The 15,930-nt window shown below is 40.3% G+C and overlaps 1 protein-coding gene across 3 annotated transcripts in view; it reads left to right on the forward strand.

Moving 5' to 3' along the window:
- The window catches only part of col5a1 (procollagen, type V, alpha 1), a 74,783-nt gene that overhangs the window by 41,505 nt on the left and 17,348 nt on the right, over nucleotides 1-15,930 (forward strand). For all 3 annotated transcript variants that reach the window (XM_038732962.1, XM_038732961.1, XM_038732960.1), the window contains exons 13-38: nucleotides 837-929; nucleotides 1,458-1,514; nucleotides 1,664-1,717; nucleotides 2,331-2,384; nucleotides 2,573-2,626; nucleotides 2,748-2,801; nucleotides 2,908-2,961; nucleotides 3,397-3,441; nucleotides 4,178-4,231; nucleotides 4,794-4,838; nucleotides 5,692-5,745; nucleotides 5,832-5,876; nucleotides 6,620-6,673; nucleotides 7,701-7,745; nucleotides 7,964-8,017; nucleotides 9,256-9,300; nucleotides 9,699-9,752; nucleotides 11,753-11,860; nucleotides 13,103-13,156; nucleotides 13,634-13,687; nucleotides 14,490-14,534; nucleotides 14,727-14,780; nucleotides 14,862-14,906; nucleotides 15,016-15,069; nucleotides 15,177-15,230; nucleotides 15,320-15,373. In XM_038732962.1, coding sequence (XP_038588890.1) covers nucleotides 837-929; nucleotides 1,458-1,514; nucleotides 1,664-1,717; nucleotides 2,331-2,384; nucleotides 2,573-2,626; nucleotides 2,748-2,801; nucleotides 2,908-2,961; nucleotides 3,397-3,441; nucleotides 4,178-4,231; nucleotides 4,794-4,838; nucleotides 5,692-5,745; nucleotides 5,832-5,876; nucleotides 6,620-6,673; nucleotides 7,701-7,745; nucleotides 7,964-8,017; nucleotides 9,256-9,300; nucleotides 9,699-9,752; nucleotides 11,753-11,860; nucleotides 13,103-13,156; nucleotides 13,634-13,687; nucleotides 14,490-14,534; nucleotides 14,727-14,780; nucleotides 14,862-14,906; nucleotides 15,016-15,069; nucleotides 15,177-15,230; nucleotides 15,320-15,373 — 1,437 coding nt within the window. The remainder of the gene's footprint in view (nucleotides 1-836; nucleotides 930-1,457; nucleotides 1,515-1,663; nucleotides 1,718-2,330; nucleotides 2,385-2,572; nucleotides 2,627-2,747; nucleotides 2,802-2,907; nucleotides 2,962-3,396; nucleotides 3,442-4,177; nucleotides 4,232-4,793; nucleotides 4,839-5,691; nucleotides 5,746-5,831; nucleotides 5,877-6,619; nucleotides 6,674-7,700; nucleotides 7,746-7,963; nucleotides 8,018-9,255; nucleotides 9,301-9,698; nucleotides 9,753-11,752; nucleotides 11,861-13,102; nucleotides 13,157-13,633; nucleotides 13,688-14,489; nucleotides 14,535-14,726; nucleotides 14,781-14,861; nucleotides 14,907-15,015; nucleotides 15,070-15,176; nucleotides 15,231-15,319; nucleotides 15,374-15,930) is intronic.

The following is a 15,930-nucleotide window of genomic DNA, read 5'->3' on the forward strand; positions in this document are numbered from 1 at the left end:
ATGTCAGTAAATAAACCATTTTTGGAGAAGGAATAACAGAAAGCTAAAAAAAAAAAAATAAATGAGGAGAGAAAGAATCAAAGACAGACCAAAAGGCTCACAGATTGGCAGGCAGAAAAAAAACAAATTGCTGCATATATTTGATTGTGACTAAGATAGCAAAGGGCTAATACTTAATCTCACTCAGCAGAAATGTAGCAAGAAGAAGAAACTGTAGGATTTTGCACAATAGTTGTGAAAGGTTGGTACTCTGGATACATTTGGTGTATGGTGGCAGAGCTGCAGTATATCTGAGTCAGCCCTGATGTTCTGAATCAACTGTTTGTATTTTGCTTCTCGGTAACAGTGTTTGTGTGATGGTGAAATCCTGCACAGTATTTTGCTGTTGTGTTGCTGTGCATCTGTCAGCCTCCTGAGGACTGTGCTCTGTAACTCAACCCAAAATGCCTGGCCCAAACAAACCTGTGTTGCACCGCAGGCCTGGATATTCACCTATGGTGCAATACCGGCTCATCACCACCAGATGCCAGTAGAATTCGAAGCTCATAGCCTGCAGGTGCAGCCTTTTGATGTTGCTGGTTTGGCAGCTGGAGGCTGGTGCTGCTTAACATCTGGGGCATAGATTCAAGATTGGGACACTGTATTTGAGAAATACTAGAGATATAGTTCGGAATAGATGTCAGTATTTAAACTACAATTTTTGCTTTGCTTAATGAACAACTCATTCCACATTTTTTCTCCCCACCTTATTAATTTTGCTTTTTTCCGGTGCCTGCTGTGTGCTGGTATCAACTTTGCTGGAGAGAAGTCTCACCAATCTGTGATTCCCTCCGTAGTTCAGATTCAGCGCTGGAGGTGACTCTGGACAGAAGGGACCTGCTATGTCAGCACAGGAGTCCCAGATGCAAGCCATCATGCAGCAGGCTAGGGTAACAGTTCACACATAAACACATCATACAGCAGTAGTTAATATTATACTGTACATACTTATGAATGTTTTTTTTCTCCATTCTCCAAACTTGCTTCTCTTACTTTACTTATTATTTTGTTAATGTTTAGATGTTTTTATTCATGTTTGCCACAGTACATTCTGGTAAAATATTATATTATAAAATGTTTGCTGTGTTTTAAAACCATCTTTTTTTATATGTGTCTCTTTGTATAGCACGTTTCATACATCATTGGTACTCATAGTATTTCATACTATTCGTGTCATTATCATTGTTACATTTCATTACCCTTGCTCACAAGCATGCATAATAACTATACAAATTCACACACAGAACACATTAACAGACACAAATACACTGTGAGTGCACACACACACACACACACATACGCAAATGGCTAAATCCATGTTATATCTGATCATAAATCAGCTAAATGTACAACAACCTTTTTTCCATAATATGTTTATAATTTGATCTAATTGCTAATCTTTTCATTCTCGTGTTCAGCTGGCTATGCGCGGCCCTACAGGTCCAATGGGTTTGACCGGAAGACCTGGCCTTCTGGTATGTATTTCAAATCACCTCACAGACTCAAAATTTTTATGTCAAAAATGTGATCATCAGTTATTGTTGGGTGCAGTACATAAAATGAACAGTTTGTAGCTGTGTTGGAAACCTCTATTGAATGTTACATTTTTCTGTCTTCTTCTCAGGGTCCTCCTGGTGTAGCAGGACTCAAGGGAGAGTCTGGAGAAGCAGGTCCTCAGGTACGGTATATAAAAATGTTAAATAAAGTTAAAATGTATTTCTAATAAACAGAAATAACTAAATCCAAGCGAACCCAACAAAATAACATATATTGTTAAACTCTTGTAGTATTGCAGTAGTTCTAACACAATATTTTTAAGCAGAGTTATATTTCCTTTTGGGCGGCGCGGTGGTGCAGCGGTTAGCACTGTCGCCTCACAGCAAGGTGGTGAGGGAGATTAGAACCCCAGTTGTCCCGGCCTTTCTGTGTGGAGTTTGCATGTTCTCGCCGTGTCTGTGTGGGTTCTCTCCGGGTGCTCCGGCTTCCTCCCACCATCCAAAGACATGCAGGCTAGGTTAATTGGTGACCCTAAATTGTCCTTAGGTGTGAGTGTGACTGGTTGTTTGTCTATGTGTGGCCCTGCGATGGACTGGCGACCTGTCCAGGGTGCCTTTCGCCCAATGTCAGCTGGGATTGGCTCCAGCCCCCCCGCGACCCTGTACGCAGGATAAGCGGTTGCTGATGGATGGATGGATATTTCCTTTTCTTGTTTTAGTGGATATTTTCAAGATGGAAACATAAAGAAAATTAAAGAAATGCCTCTGAGTTTAATGAAAGTGTTTTTGTTTCAGGGACCACGTGGACCTTTGGGACCCCCTGGACAACCTGGAAAGCCTGGCAGAAGGGTAAGTGTGACACAGTCGGAGTAGAAATCAGCAAGGCGTGCAACATATTACTTTCTGATACCAATCTACGGAATAGATTTCCAAGAGCTGAATTAAAAGCCAGGCATATTCTAGTCTTTGTAGTGTATTCGCAGTGATCCTACTGATCTGTTAACAGTCATGTTATGTAACTGCTGTTACTTTTACAGGGTCGTTCTGGATCCGATGGTGCCAGGGGCATGCCAGGACAGTCTGGACCCAAGGTACCTTGTCTACCATATTCATTATGCATGTCATTGCACCATATGTCATAATGCCAGTCAGAATGTGTGTTCTTGAAGCCTGTACAAGAGGTATGCAACTTGTTTTGTCTTTGCTCTCCAGGGAGACAGAGGGTTTGATGGTTTGGCTGGACTTCCTGGTGAAAAGGGACACAGAGTAAGTTGTTTGCGGTGCTATGAAAAGTGTGTCTTTGTGTAGTGTGCAAATGTGTGTATTTGTTTTGATGTGTGCCACTTTTATATCTAAATGGTTGTTGTTATAGGGTGAACCTGGCCCCGCTGGACCTCCTGGCGGCCCTGGGGAGGATGGAGAGAGGGTAAGATTGTTTTTTCCTTTATTTTCTGGCTGGTAGAACTAAAGAAATAGAAGAGGTATGCTCGTGTCTGATGTATCGCATCTCATGACCGTTATTGTTATGCTGCATAAAGACAGAAATTACTTCTTCCTCATACCAAACTCACCTTTATGTCAGCACCCCAGATTTTTACTTCCTCTTCCTCTCCCCTTTCTCACTCAGTTTTCTCCTTAATATATAATATATTTTTTATCTATGCACACTTTTATCTGCTTCTAATCTCCCTCACCATCCTCATTACCTACAGCTGATGTAACCTGATCCCCTCTTCCCCTGCTTTTTCTTTGTGCCTTCCCATTATCTCTTGATCCTTGTAACACACACACATCCTCACTTTCACCTCCATTATCCTTCACTATCTGTTCCACATTCTGACCCGCTCTCTCTCTTTCCCAGGGAGATGATGGAGAGATCGGACCCAGGGGACTTCCTGGTGAACCAGTGAGTGATCACACGTATTACCATTCAGTCTTACAATGAGAGATTGCATTATAGAGTTGAGAGCTCGGGCCCCGCTCTCAACATGTCACTGTGTTAGCGAACAATCATGTGGTCTGATGATATCATATATCATTTGCAGACTGCAGCCACTGTTCATATTCATATAAATGGAGATTTTTTTTTTGCCTTATACTGCTGGAAAGTGTGTGTTGATCAGGCTTTGGTACTGCTTCATCTATACAAGCGAATCTTTGGAGGTGAGAAATGCAGGCAGCTCACATCAAGCTGGTTATAATAGCCTCCCACTCTCACAGGCAGGATATTCCCCATGGAGGGGGAGAAAAAGAGGAAAGGAGAAACCAACAGAAAGACCCTTATATCTACTGTCATGACTTATTTTGTCCACCAGGGTGTGCTACATTGGTTTGAATTCACCCTGCCAGGACAATACCTCATGTTAGGTAACTGTAGCTGTAAGGCAAAACACAGGAATTCAAAGCATTGTTTGATAGGCATAGCTGTGGGGAACGAATGTGTAGTAAAGGGATAAAAGAAGGGGTTTCAGCTTTCCCTCACAGTCTGACTCTGTAGAACATCCTCAAGGACATTCGGGAAGTTAGGTTGTTTCCAGAAGTATAATGTTGAAACTTGATTTAGCTGAACGTGTTTAATAATTCATCAATCCTTTCACAGGTGCGATATCATTCTCAACCTTATTTCCCTCCTTTTTTCCTAGGGGCCCCGTGGTTTGCTGGGACCAAAAGGACCTCAGGGACCTCCTGGGCCCCCTGTGAGTCTCCCACCTCCCTCCTCTCACCTTTTCATAACCATGCTGTTACAATAGATTTACTGTTTAGAGAGCAAAATAAATTTTTTTTTGCCATCTCGTAGGCAACAAGAACAAAAGACACTGCAAACAACACCCACAGGGAAATAGAAAACTCAATATATTTCAGACAGCGTACACAAAGAGTAGCACATGTTATTGAGTTTAACTTCAGCCTTTCAGACAAGTGTCTACATCAGAGCAAAGCTTAAACCTAATGTTTATATTGTTTGAACAGATTTAATTTAGCACGGACTGTGCACATCAATCAAGTAGCTTATTTTGAACTGCGATCCCTGTGCAGGATGGAGAGATTCCCAAAACAATAAATCATACTTCAAATTCACATGGTGCAGACGCAAAAGCCAAAGTGTGGTTTACAAACACCTTTTTTAATTTGTCTACAGCTAAGAGTGACATTTATCAGCTAGAAGTGCAACTAAAATACTAATTGTTTTAGTTTATTACAGATTTGCTTGCCTGCCCTTATATGTGCTAAATGTTGTGTCCATCTCATCTGCTGTAGGGTGTTACTGGAATGGATGGCCACCCTGGGCCCAAAGGAAACATAGTAAGTGAAGCTGCAATTAATGAAATTCCTATATTCAGTATGAGACATTCTCCATTTCCCAGATAAAAACAAAAAAACACACACAACTATCATAGGGTTTAAAAATGCACCATTTTCATTTTCGTCTCTTTCTCTCTATTTTATCCTCAACCTGAGCCCTCTCTCTCCCTTACACTCTCACACACACACACGCGCACACAAACACACACATGTACGCACGCAGGCACACACATACACCTGTACAATCAGAAGATACTTAGCAGATAATGAAGAATAGACTGGCTGTGTTTAGATCCATTTGAGCAGTCCGCCATGGCCAGTTGTATCATTCCAGGTCAATTTCTTGTACCGCCTGGCCATAATGAGAGAATACCTGGCTGGAGCAGCTTGTCTGTTCTGTTGGGAATGTTCCAACTAGGTAGAGATGGAAGATCAACAGCTTTCCCAGACTCTTGGACTTGGGCAACATAATTGATTGCCAGTTATTTGAGAGGGAAAGTGTTTTGTGTTTGTGGTTCAGCAGTGTCTTTCAGTAGGGAAGTAGATGAAAGAGTGTGTACTGTGTGTCTGTGTTAGTGTGTGTGTGGCTTCTACATTGAGCCAGAGCAAGAAATGGTGCAATTTGTCTCATGTTATGGCCTGTTTAGGTATAAGAAGGTAATAATGCAGTGATGCGCTGTTGGACAGCTTCTAATTTATATCTGTTCAGAGCAACATTTCATTTTTAATGGACCATATGGAGCAACAAATCACTCTTGACATCCTTCACAAGGGAGGTTTTACTCCGGTAAAAAAAGTAATAAAGCTTTGTATTTATAATGAGGTTTCTAAAATGTGCATCATTTTCTTTCAGGGACCTCAAGGAGAGCCAGGACCTCCTGGACAGCAAGGCAACCCAGGTGCCCAGGTCAGTGATGAACAGGCTGTCTGACATTAGGTGTTTCTTTCATCCATCAAATAAAATGTTCTGAGGATTCTGTATCCTTTCCACAGGGACTTCCAGGGCCCCAAGGAGCCATAGGACCTCCAGGAGAGAAGGTAAGATATCACATGATAAGCAAACAACTATAACAATATCTGCAAATCCACAGGAAAAAATACTACCATCATGATAAAATATTAATAAACACAGACCCCAAATCTATAAAATTGCAGGAAATAGTCTGATTCATTTGCATGAGCCAAGTTGCTATCTTATTCAGTTCCAAATGCTTATCACACTATTATGCAAAAACATCCCCAAAGCAGGACCAAATAGTGCCTAGTCGACAGTACAGATAGATTTTAATCCTGATACATTTTAATCCAATTTCAGCTAAATCACATTTGCCAGCTTATGTAGAGGGTATTCAGTTTATTATGAGAGTGCTGGATTTTGAGAATGAATAATGTAGGTATTGTGTTTTTCCTGATAATGAATAAAATACTAGAAGGCTGTGCTATTTGATGAAGCAAAATTGAATGGAGTAAATTGTTTATTTGAAACTGTTGGTTCAAAGAGGTCTTCAGTAGTCCAGGTCAGGTTGATCATTGATCATAAAAACACAGACTTACTGGATGATCTGGGTGATTTAAACATCAGCATGTTAGCATTGTCGTTGTGAGCATGTTAGCATGCTGACATAAGCATTTTGCTCAAAACACCACTGTACCTACAGCCTCACAGAGCCTCTAGCGTGGCTATAGACCCCTTAGTCTTGTTTTTACAGACTCTTATGATGCCTTTAACCTTTGATGTGTTGGCCTACTTTGTCTGATTTGCCCTAACATCTTCTATGCAGGGTCCTACTGGAAAGCCAGGCTTGCCAGGAATGCCAGGAGCTGATGGTCCACCGGTGAGTTTATAATACTCCATATCCGAAATTTATACAAGTAGCAACAGCTTTTCTCTTTCTGCCTTTCTGTATTTCCTTTTGATAATTTGCCAGTTATAATCGGCATAACTGTGAGAAACAATATTTCCAAAGCAGTACATAGAATGTTAGTGTTTTATAACCACTTAACACTTTCAAAACACACTGAGATAATTATTTGGCCCAAACATATGCATGAGACAACACATTACCACAGCTGTGTGAACAGTGGAACAACCCACCCCCACACAGGCATATAGGTGCAAACACTCTCTTACCCATCTTTGCACAGACAGCAAAGAAGACACCTGTGCTAATGGCAGATGTGTCTTCGAAGGCTCCAGGTGGCCCCTAAGAGAGACGGAGACGAGAGGGGCTGTCAAATATGAATATGTGAAAGTAAAAAGATACACGGAGATGGTGGGAACAAATATGAGGGATTTGATGAAAGAGAGGAAAGAGAGATTGAGGGGAGCGAACACTGTACAAAGTCAGCTGGTCCTTTAATGGCTTTGAGAGTCTTTTTTGAATAGCAATAGCTGTCCACGATTTACACACTCAGCTTTTTTAATTCAACCATTCCACCATCTTCTATCAATCGTAATATTCTCTCTCTCAGTGCACCATCTTTGCCCCTCATTTCTGTCCTCTTTGCAGAACTCCTTTGTCTCATGAGAATGCAATCAATTTCCTTCCAACCGTTTTTTCTTTTTCTTTTTACTGTACATCCATATTAGATGGGTTAGGGTTTTTGTGTATGTATGTATTGTAAAGTCCCAAAACGGCAGTTTTGGCTTTTAGAGCTCAGTAATAGCTCTATAATACTGTGCATTAAGGATAAAAATCCTGAATGAGATTGAACTCCAAAGGCCCTTATTCCAATTTTCCAGTTTGATACTTCCTCCCATAGTTTTACAACGTAATCCCTCAGTTATAGGGGTTTTGTAGTATTTATGGTTGTAATTATTCTGAAATGAGATGCAATAATATTTCTCTTAATAATTCACAGGGTCACCCTGGAAAGGAGGGGCCTTCTGGAGAGAAAGGGCACATGGTAAGTTGTATTTCATTCTCTATTCTATCTTACTTCTGGATTTTTTCTTTTCTGAATTTATTTATGCTTTTCTAAGTTTCTTTCCCCTCCCTTCGTCCTAGTTGAGACACATTTGCATAAAACATTTTGCATTAATGTAGGCATTAACACTGTGGGTGCATGTGTGTACTGTAATTGTGTGTGTGCTACAAGCTCTCACCAAACATCTATCTCCCCAGGGCCCTGCTGGCCCTCAAGGACCCATTGGTTATCCTGGGCCCCGAGGTGTGAAGGTGAGATGATTATCAACCATTAAGAAATTAATTTGTGATATCATCAGCTAGTGGTGCCCTGCAATTACCAACTCTTATGGACTAATATTTGCCTATTATCTTATTTAAATGTCTCTGGTGGGAAAAAAGCTCTGATATTAATTCCAAGGTTTGTCCAACAACTACTGTGACTTTGTAAAAAGCTGTTGTTTCATAAATTAAAAGACCTAGTTTCCTGCTAAATTACCTTCCCTATAAAGTCTGGAATGGTGCAATGACATCTGCTTTTGTCACAGAGACATAAAAATGATCTTAGTGATACAAAGATTAAGACAGGAAGGTCAGCTTTTCAGATCTTACATCACTTGGCTCAGATCATTAAAGCTTTCACTGAGAGAGGGGATCACACAAGTGGCTTGACTTCTAGCTAACAGTCCCCCTGTTACATGGCACTAAGGTTAGTCAAAGGGGCTGATAACGGCTAAAGGCGCACAGCTCCTCCCTTGTTGGCTGTCATCAGTAGCTGATAAAACCAAGACAAAAGAAATCCAATTAAATAACGTCTTGGGATGAGGTTGTGATTGAACCAATCATTAAAGCTTCCACTGAGAGATGAGATGACACAAGGAGCTTGACTTCTAGCTAGCAATGGCCCTGTTACATGTCTGAGGTGTCTGCTCTCTCTGGGAAGATCAGACGAAAGAAAAGTAGTTAAGAGTATTTGAATTGCTTTCATAGTTACATTCTAAACTACAAAAATAAAACACATCTAAATGCTTTATACCCTCCGTAGCACCCAGCAAAGGCTGATTTTTGCTCCTGAGTGAAAGTTGAAGAAACCTGATGGTTAACTGTGGTTTAAACTCTTCTTTATGGTCAACACTTGAGGCCAAACAGTGGATCACTTCACAAATCTGAGGTAGAACATTCAAAACAATTATGATAAAATCTTTGTCATCAAATATGCACGTGTAAAATCAAGTAAAAACTTTTTTCAGTCCTTTTTTCTCAACAAATAAACATTTTAATAAACAAAATAAGACCTTATTTTTGTTTGATTCAAGTGAATAAAATCAAACATTTATTCAATATTTATTGAACATTTGTTATATTGTTATTGAAAAAAATTATACGGTGAAAGTTATTGCTATTCTTTTGTTATTGTTTTATTGTCCAGCCCTGAATCTTCTACAAATCCCTACTGTTTGTCCAATATGGACCTTTTTGGCCTGTAACGTCTGTCTGTTCATGCATCACAGGGAGCCGATGGTGTACGTGGTCTTAAAGGAACCAAGGGAGAAAAGGTAAGAGAGCTCAGACCATTGGTTTAGAAAGTCTAAGAAAGCAAATGTGTGAAAGGAAGAAACTTTGAACTTCGGAGAAATTGTCGCACTTGTACGAATTATACTGAACATTAATGGTGGTGATAATGATGGTAGTAGTGGTATTGCATTAAATGTTTCTTGCTAATGATGATCTCAATGACATCCTGTAAAACTGATCTGAATTGTGCTGGTACAGACGAAAAATAGGCGATCTAGAGTTTCTATGGCAACAGGGGATCTCGCCAAGACCCCATGTCTGTGCGTGTATGTGTGCGCTCGTCTTTGAGTGTGTATGAATACCACAAATTGTTTCAACATCTGCATTATCCCTTTCTTTCTCCTTCATTACCTCTCTGTCTCCTTTATTCTCCTGCCAGGGAGAAGACGGCTTCCCTGGCTTCAAGGGAGATATGGGTATCAAGGGTGACAGGGTAAGACTTCTTTGTTTATATTTTACTCAGCAGGACAAGTCAATCGCATCGAGTGCTGGAAACACAAATTAATCAAAGTAATTAGACCACTGTAACTCAAATTGTTTTGGGGGCTTACTTTTGTTTGGGGTGACCTTTACCTGAACTAAGTGAAAGTACTCCTGACACATTAGCCCCTCAAGGCCTAGGCCTCTGTGACAACTGTGGAATTGTGGGTAATGAGCAAGCACAAGGTGTTTGCCAGTGTTGTACCTATCGCCAGCTGTTAGTATGTGTATGGGCGTATGTGTTTACGTGACCAATTCCTTTTCTACCCCCTCTGCCACTTTCCAGTCAGTCTGAACCTCGAACAACTTCAGGAGAAAAGCACAAGTGTAACAGGAACAGCTTCCTTCTACAAACTGCATTAGGGATTTACAATGTTAAATAGTAGGAAAACCATCTTTTACATGGAGAAACATTACTCGCCCTAGCTCGTACTTCAAACATCTAACCCCCAGTCCCAGTCCAGGCTGTCTAAAGCCAGCCGACTACAGAAAGGAAGTCAATGGCACTTTAAACCCCTTCAAACCCGAGAGAGAGACATGGGGCTCCAGCCTGTTTTCCTCTGGAGATGTAGCAGATCCAGATGAAAGCAAGGATTTGAGGAGGCCCTCTGCTCTGGAGGAAACAGACATGGACTAGAATCTAAATGACTCATTTTTAAGCATGCCTACGAAAAGTGTGTGCCTGTGTGTGTGTGTGCTCAATTTAAAGTGTTCTCTTTGATGAGCTTGCAAGTGTGAGTCAAGTACAGTTTGCTTGATGCCGTTTTATTTGTACTTGAGTGTGGGTGTGTGTGCGCGCACTCGCTTGCTTGTTCAATTCTGCACAAGCCTTTAACTAGATACCTTTCACACGCCACTGGGTCTCCGTCGCAGTGACTGCTTGTCAGAGCGAGTTTGTACTCTGTCATTTTGTGTGTGTCCTGGTAGAAAGGGAGCACACGTACAGAGAGAAGCAATAACAGGATCGTTAACTGCTTTGAGGCTTCTTTTTTTTTAAAGAAACGTTACACTCACAACTGTTTTAAAATCCAACCTGAATTATTGTGAATAGAAGGACTTATTTGCTCAACAACAAAAATATATTATCTAGGTGGCAAAAGAATGATCTAATACAATGTATACAATACAAAATATGAATAATTTCTTTCTTAATATGACGAGCTATTACATGAAAATATACATATATTGGATAGCTTCATATGTCCCTGCTGAGAACTTGGTTTCAAATCTTTTCAAATTGACATTCATGTGGCAACATAAGTAAACAACCCCCAAACTGTCATCAGACATAGAATCAAATACTGCTACATCCTGATTGGTGAATGAAAATACTTGACATCAACTTTTTTCTAGCTCAGCCCCACCCACTTCAGACCAATAAGAAGAGCACAGACAAAAAACAAATACAGAAATCTCTCATGTGAATTACTTAAACTGTTGCATTCATGTAGGACACCATTGCTCTTAGTAAAAAGCTGATTGAGAGAATAGGTATTCAGGGCCTTTAACGGTACGCTGCGGGGTTTCTAACCACTAATAGTGTTATGAAGCAAGGTTTTGATGAGCGGACGCACATGAGCATGTGGGTGATAAAAGTAATAAATATTCCCGAGGACTCTACAGTGCAGTAATGCAAGTGTGCATTTCTTCATGCTACGGCAATAATGCGCCCAGAAATGTAGTAATGCACCAGCAAAAGGCAGAAAAGAAGAAAAGTGCTAGCTTGTGTGTACATTATCTAAACAATTCAAATATTAAAATATACAGTACACACAAAATTTATTTTAAGGAAACACATTGTTTGTAATACATGTTTGTCAGGCCTCAAGGATATACAAGGATATATGTTGTGAGTAAAATGTCAACAATGTACAAGGAAACTCCATGTAGTTGGATCTAGTGCATCATGTTGAATATACGACATGTAATTGTTGTGCTTCCTGTGCTTTCCAGGGAGAGCTTGGATCAGCAGGACCCAGAGGAGAAGATGGTCCTGAGGGACCAAAGGGCCGCTCAGGTCTCCCAGGAGATGCTGGTCCTATTGGCCCAACTGGTGAGAAGGTAAGCTCCTTTTGCGAGTTTGCCTTCACAACCAAAAGATATCTCACAGATAGTGTGTCTCTGGCCTACATTTTACACTCACTAATAAAACAGAGTAAAAAACCATTTTGTATCATTAGTCATGTTTGATCTAGAATGATAGCTCAGCAGGGCTTAACAAGGAAAGTAGTTTTTCCGATCGTTCTTTTCTGAACAGAAGCCAATATTTCATTGCTGCTGATCTTGAACCAGCTGGGAGCATAAAATGGATTCAGTTCTTAACTTTCTTTATTGTTAAATTGAACACTGGGTAAGCTTGTGCTGACAGTACTTAAGCCATTTTGTGGTTAAAAAAACAACCCCCCACAAAAAACCTCATTCTTTTCCAGAGGATGCAGCCTCTTAATGGTTTTTTGCTAAAGGCTTGAACAGATGTTGAGTATTATTGATACTGTGCTAACAAACTTGTGCACAATCTGATTTGGCAAGTCATTAGCCAAAGTTGGAGTGAAAACTGTACTGTTATGTTCAACAGTGCACATGTTTATTATTTATACAGCTTTCTCCTTATATTAAAGTGCTTGTTCTGAATCTGAGTTTTACATATATTTGCATTATCGCAGTAACACTGCATTGTAGATGTAGACGCTGGTCTGTATCTGGATCACCCATGAGGTAACAGCTGAGTCATTTTCCTTTTTAATTAGAGCCTGTGCAGCAGGCATTTCTAACAATCTAACACTGAGGCGGTTCTAATAATTGCTGCGGTGATTTGCAGGTGCTCGTTCACATTTCAATGTAGTTTTACAACTAGAGTAAGACTACTATTCTATTTGTTTACATTCACAGCTGTACAAATGTACAGTACAGTATAATGATACTGATTTTTATATGAATGCTGTGTAGAAACTGATAATTATTTATTGTTTTAGCTGTATTAGCTGAACCCACAAAGGACTATATTTCATGTACAAAGTCTCTCATATATTTAATGTATGCATCACAAGCACCATGCATTATGGAAGTGAATGCATTAAGGAGGATAAGCTCATAAGATGTTGAGTTGTATTATGTGAGTTGTAGGATCCAGGATTTTTGGAGGTTGACATACTAAAGACTGAAAGTTAAAAGATATGTGTCTTTTTTAAATTCATTTTGACCATTGTGTTTTTTTAATGTGTCTCTAATGAGTCCCCCAAATTTATGGAATGCTAAATCACTAGAGCAGCCTTTCAAGTGAATCAAAAATTCACTCATTTACAGGGTAAACTTGGAGTTCCCGGATTGCCAGGATACCCAGGAAGACAAGGACCAAAGGTAATTGCCGATATACATGTATTTCTAAAAATACTGTCTTTAGTTCACAGATTACAGTATAGAGAAGCCCTAAAACCCTATTGATAAGGGACAGTTTTTTCAGCACAAGTGTCACTACACTCATGCATATTTCTGTGTGTGTTTTAAAAGAGAATGGAAAATGCATACTGTACATGTGCATGTTACGGCTGCTTTGCTGAACTTTTGATGGCTCATCCTTTAGCCTCTCCGGGACAAAGCCGCAGTCTGACAACTGGACATGCTTGAACCTCCCTGATCAAAGAGCCGGGGATTTGAATATGCCTTTTGGTGTCAGCCCTCAGATCCTGATATGACCCGAATAAAACACTGTTATTTATGGTGCATTTAATATCCTGTTGCATTTAATATTCTAGGGATATCTCAGGGAATAAACAAAGGATACAATATTTAAGGTTTGTCTCTCAAATGATTAATTGCTCTCTTTGTCCAACACAGGGATCTCAGGGTTTCCAAGGTTTCCCTGGCGCCAATGGAGAGAAAGGAACTCGGGTATGTCAGATAGACTTCTTATTATTCTTCTCATTCCTACAAGGGTTAGATCGATACTGACGTAGCGATGGAGACAGGCTTCTGTCCCTGCTTCAGATTTATCAACCTAGAGGAAGCATGGCTGCATGGCTCTAAAATAAAGATTTTTACCAAGGACAGAAAGACGATTGCATTTCTTCTTCATTACCAGTTACACAACTCATTTCGAACAACCGAAAGCATTGTTTATCACTTTGTGGTAGTTAAGCAATGTTTCATTTTCTTTGTTTAAGTGATGGGCCATTAGCTCGCCTGCAAGAGTAATGGTTTTTCACCACGAGTGGAGCAAAGCACAAAAAGCTTTTCATCTTCACAAAACATTTGTGAAGTTTATGAGACCAAGCTCCCAGACAAAAAGGGATAATAGTGCCATTAACATACGTTCACAGTGCTTGTATAAAAACTTAAAAGCCACACATAAGATATAATTGTTTTTTCTCATTAAAGTTGTATGCAGCCACTGTAGTGGTAATGGTGCTTTAAAATCATTATATTGTGCATTATTGCTTATTAAAATGTCCTATACTGAGATAGTACTGAATCTAATGTAAGTGGTGATAAATATTGATGGTAATTTTGAAACTGGTAATTCATAATTATTTATTAATGATAAAAGATTATCACAGAGCTCATAAATGGCTCAATTCTGTTGAAATGTGTTCAGATGTTACTGTCTGCTGGCATTAGATTCATCCTTCTAGAGGATGCAGTCTCTAAATGATGTGAGTGTTACCCCTTTGATCATTGTTCTTCGTGTCCACAGGGAACAGCAGGAAAGTCTGGCCCACGCGGACAGAGAGGACCAACGGTTAGTCTTACTCAGCAGACTCGTGCTTATATACAGATGGCGAGCTTGGCACCTGAGTGAAAATGGAGGTTCAACCTGGGCAATGTTTGAGGGGAACCCACACCGATTCAGCCTTGAAGCGTCATATATTCATGTCACAAATACCTCCTGGGATCCTTTCTGTGATTTGAATCACTTTGTTTTTTTCTCAAGGGGCCTCGAGGAGAGAGGGGACCAAGAGGACCAACAGGAAAAGCTGGACCAAAGGTGCGTAAAATATTTCACGACCACTTTCTCTCATATATTGTGGTACAAGTTTACCATTTACTCCTTATTTTGTCTCATCAGGGTAACTCAGGAAATGACGGCCCACCAGGACCTCCCGGTGAGAGGGTATGTACCATCACACTGTCATCAAGGGTCACTTTATTCTCATAACATATATTGGTTCACATAAGAGACAACTGGTTATAAACCAGGAATCATTTGTTGTTTTTTCCAGGGTCTGCCAGGGCCTCAGGGACCAACAGGCTTCCCAGGCGGAAAGGGCCCCCCTGTGAGTCCAAACTCATATACAACACACCATTCTGCATGCAAACCCATCATGCCTTTTTCTTTGTCATCCTGTACACTGGCATTTATAGATTTGTATGTATTTCTCAGGGACCTGCTGGGAAAGACGGACTGCCTGGACATCCTGGACAGAGAGGAGAGACTGTGAGTAAACCAGTCTGATTACTCAGCTCTTCATCTGTTTTCCGCAGAGTCAGTTATGTGACCGTTCTGTTGTGTCTTCACATACACAGGGATTCCAAGGGAAGACCGGCCCTCCTGGCCCTCCAGGCGTGGTTGGACCTCAGGTGAGTCACAGTCACTGACCATATTGCTGCCTCACATGTATTATCACATATGGTTTATATTTGTATATTGATTGTATTTCTTTGCACAGAGACAAATCTCCATTAAGTTCTCAACAGGGCAAAAAAATGTTTGTATTAATTAGTGTTGAAAGATTTAAAAAAACGTGTTGTACATGTATTGTTCAAAATGTGTGTGCACAAAAAGTCAAGAGAAATCTACAAGTGATCATTAAAATTTGCACGAGTAAAGTTACCAGAACACTCTCTCCATTTTGTCTACTGGACAAAACAATGTATTTATCCTCATACCTACATCTCACGAGCCATGCCTTAAGTGTTATTTATCCTCTTTGAAATTAGTAATGGTCTCTTCATCCATTATGCATAAACATTTAACAGACTTTCCCTCCCAGCCGCTCTGCTAAAGCCAGCTGAGAGCACTGATGATAACGGAGCTGTATGTGGCCTTAATGACTAGTAGGCCTCCCACACAGCAAATGCTCTGCTTCTCCAAGCCACGTTTTGTAATAGATCGAGAAATTGTAAAATTTTGTATT

The sequence above is a fragment of the Micropterus salmoides genome, unplaced genomic scaffold (genome assembly GCF_014851395.1).
Source record: "Micropterus salmoides isolate LMB-PRFRI ecotype aquatic unplaced genomic scaffold, ASM1485139v1 Ms_hic_scaffold_20, whole genome shotgun sequence".
Taxonomy (NCBI): Eukaryota; Metazoa; Chordata; class Actinopteri; order Centrarchiformes; family Centrarchidae; genus Micropterus; species Micropterus salmoides.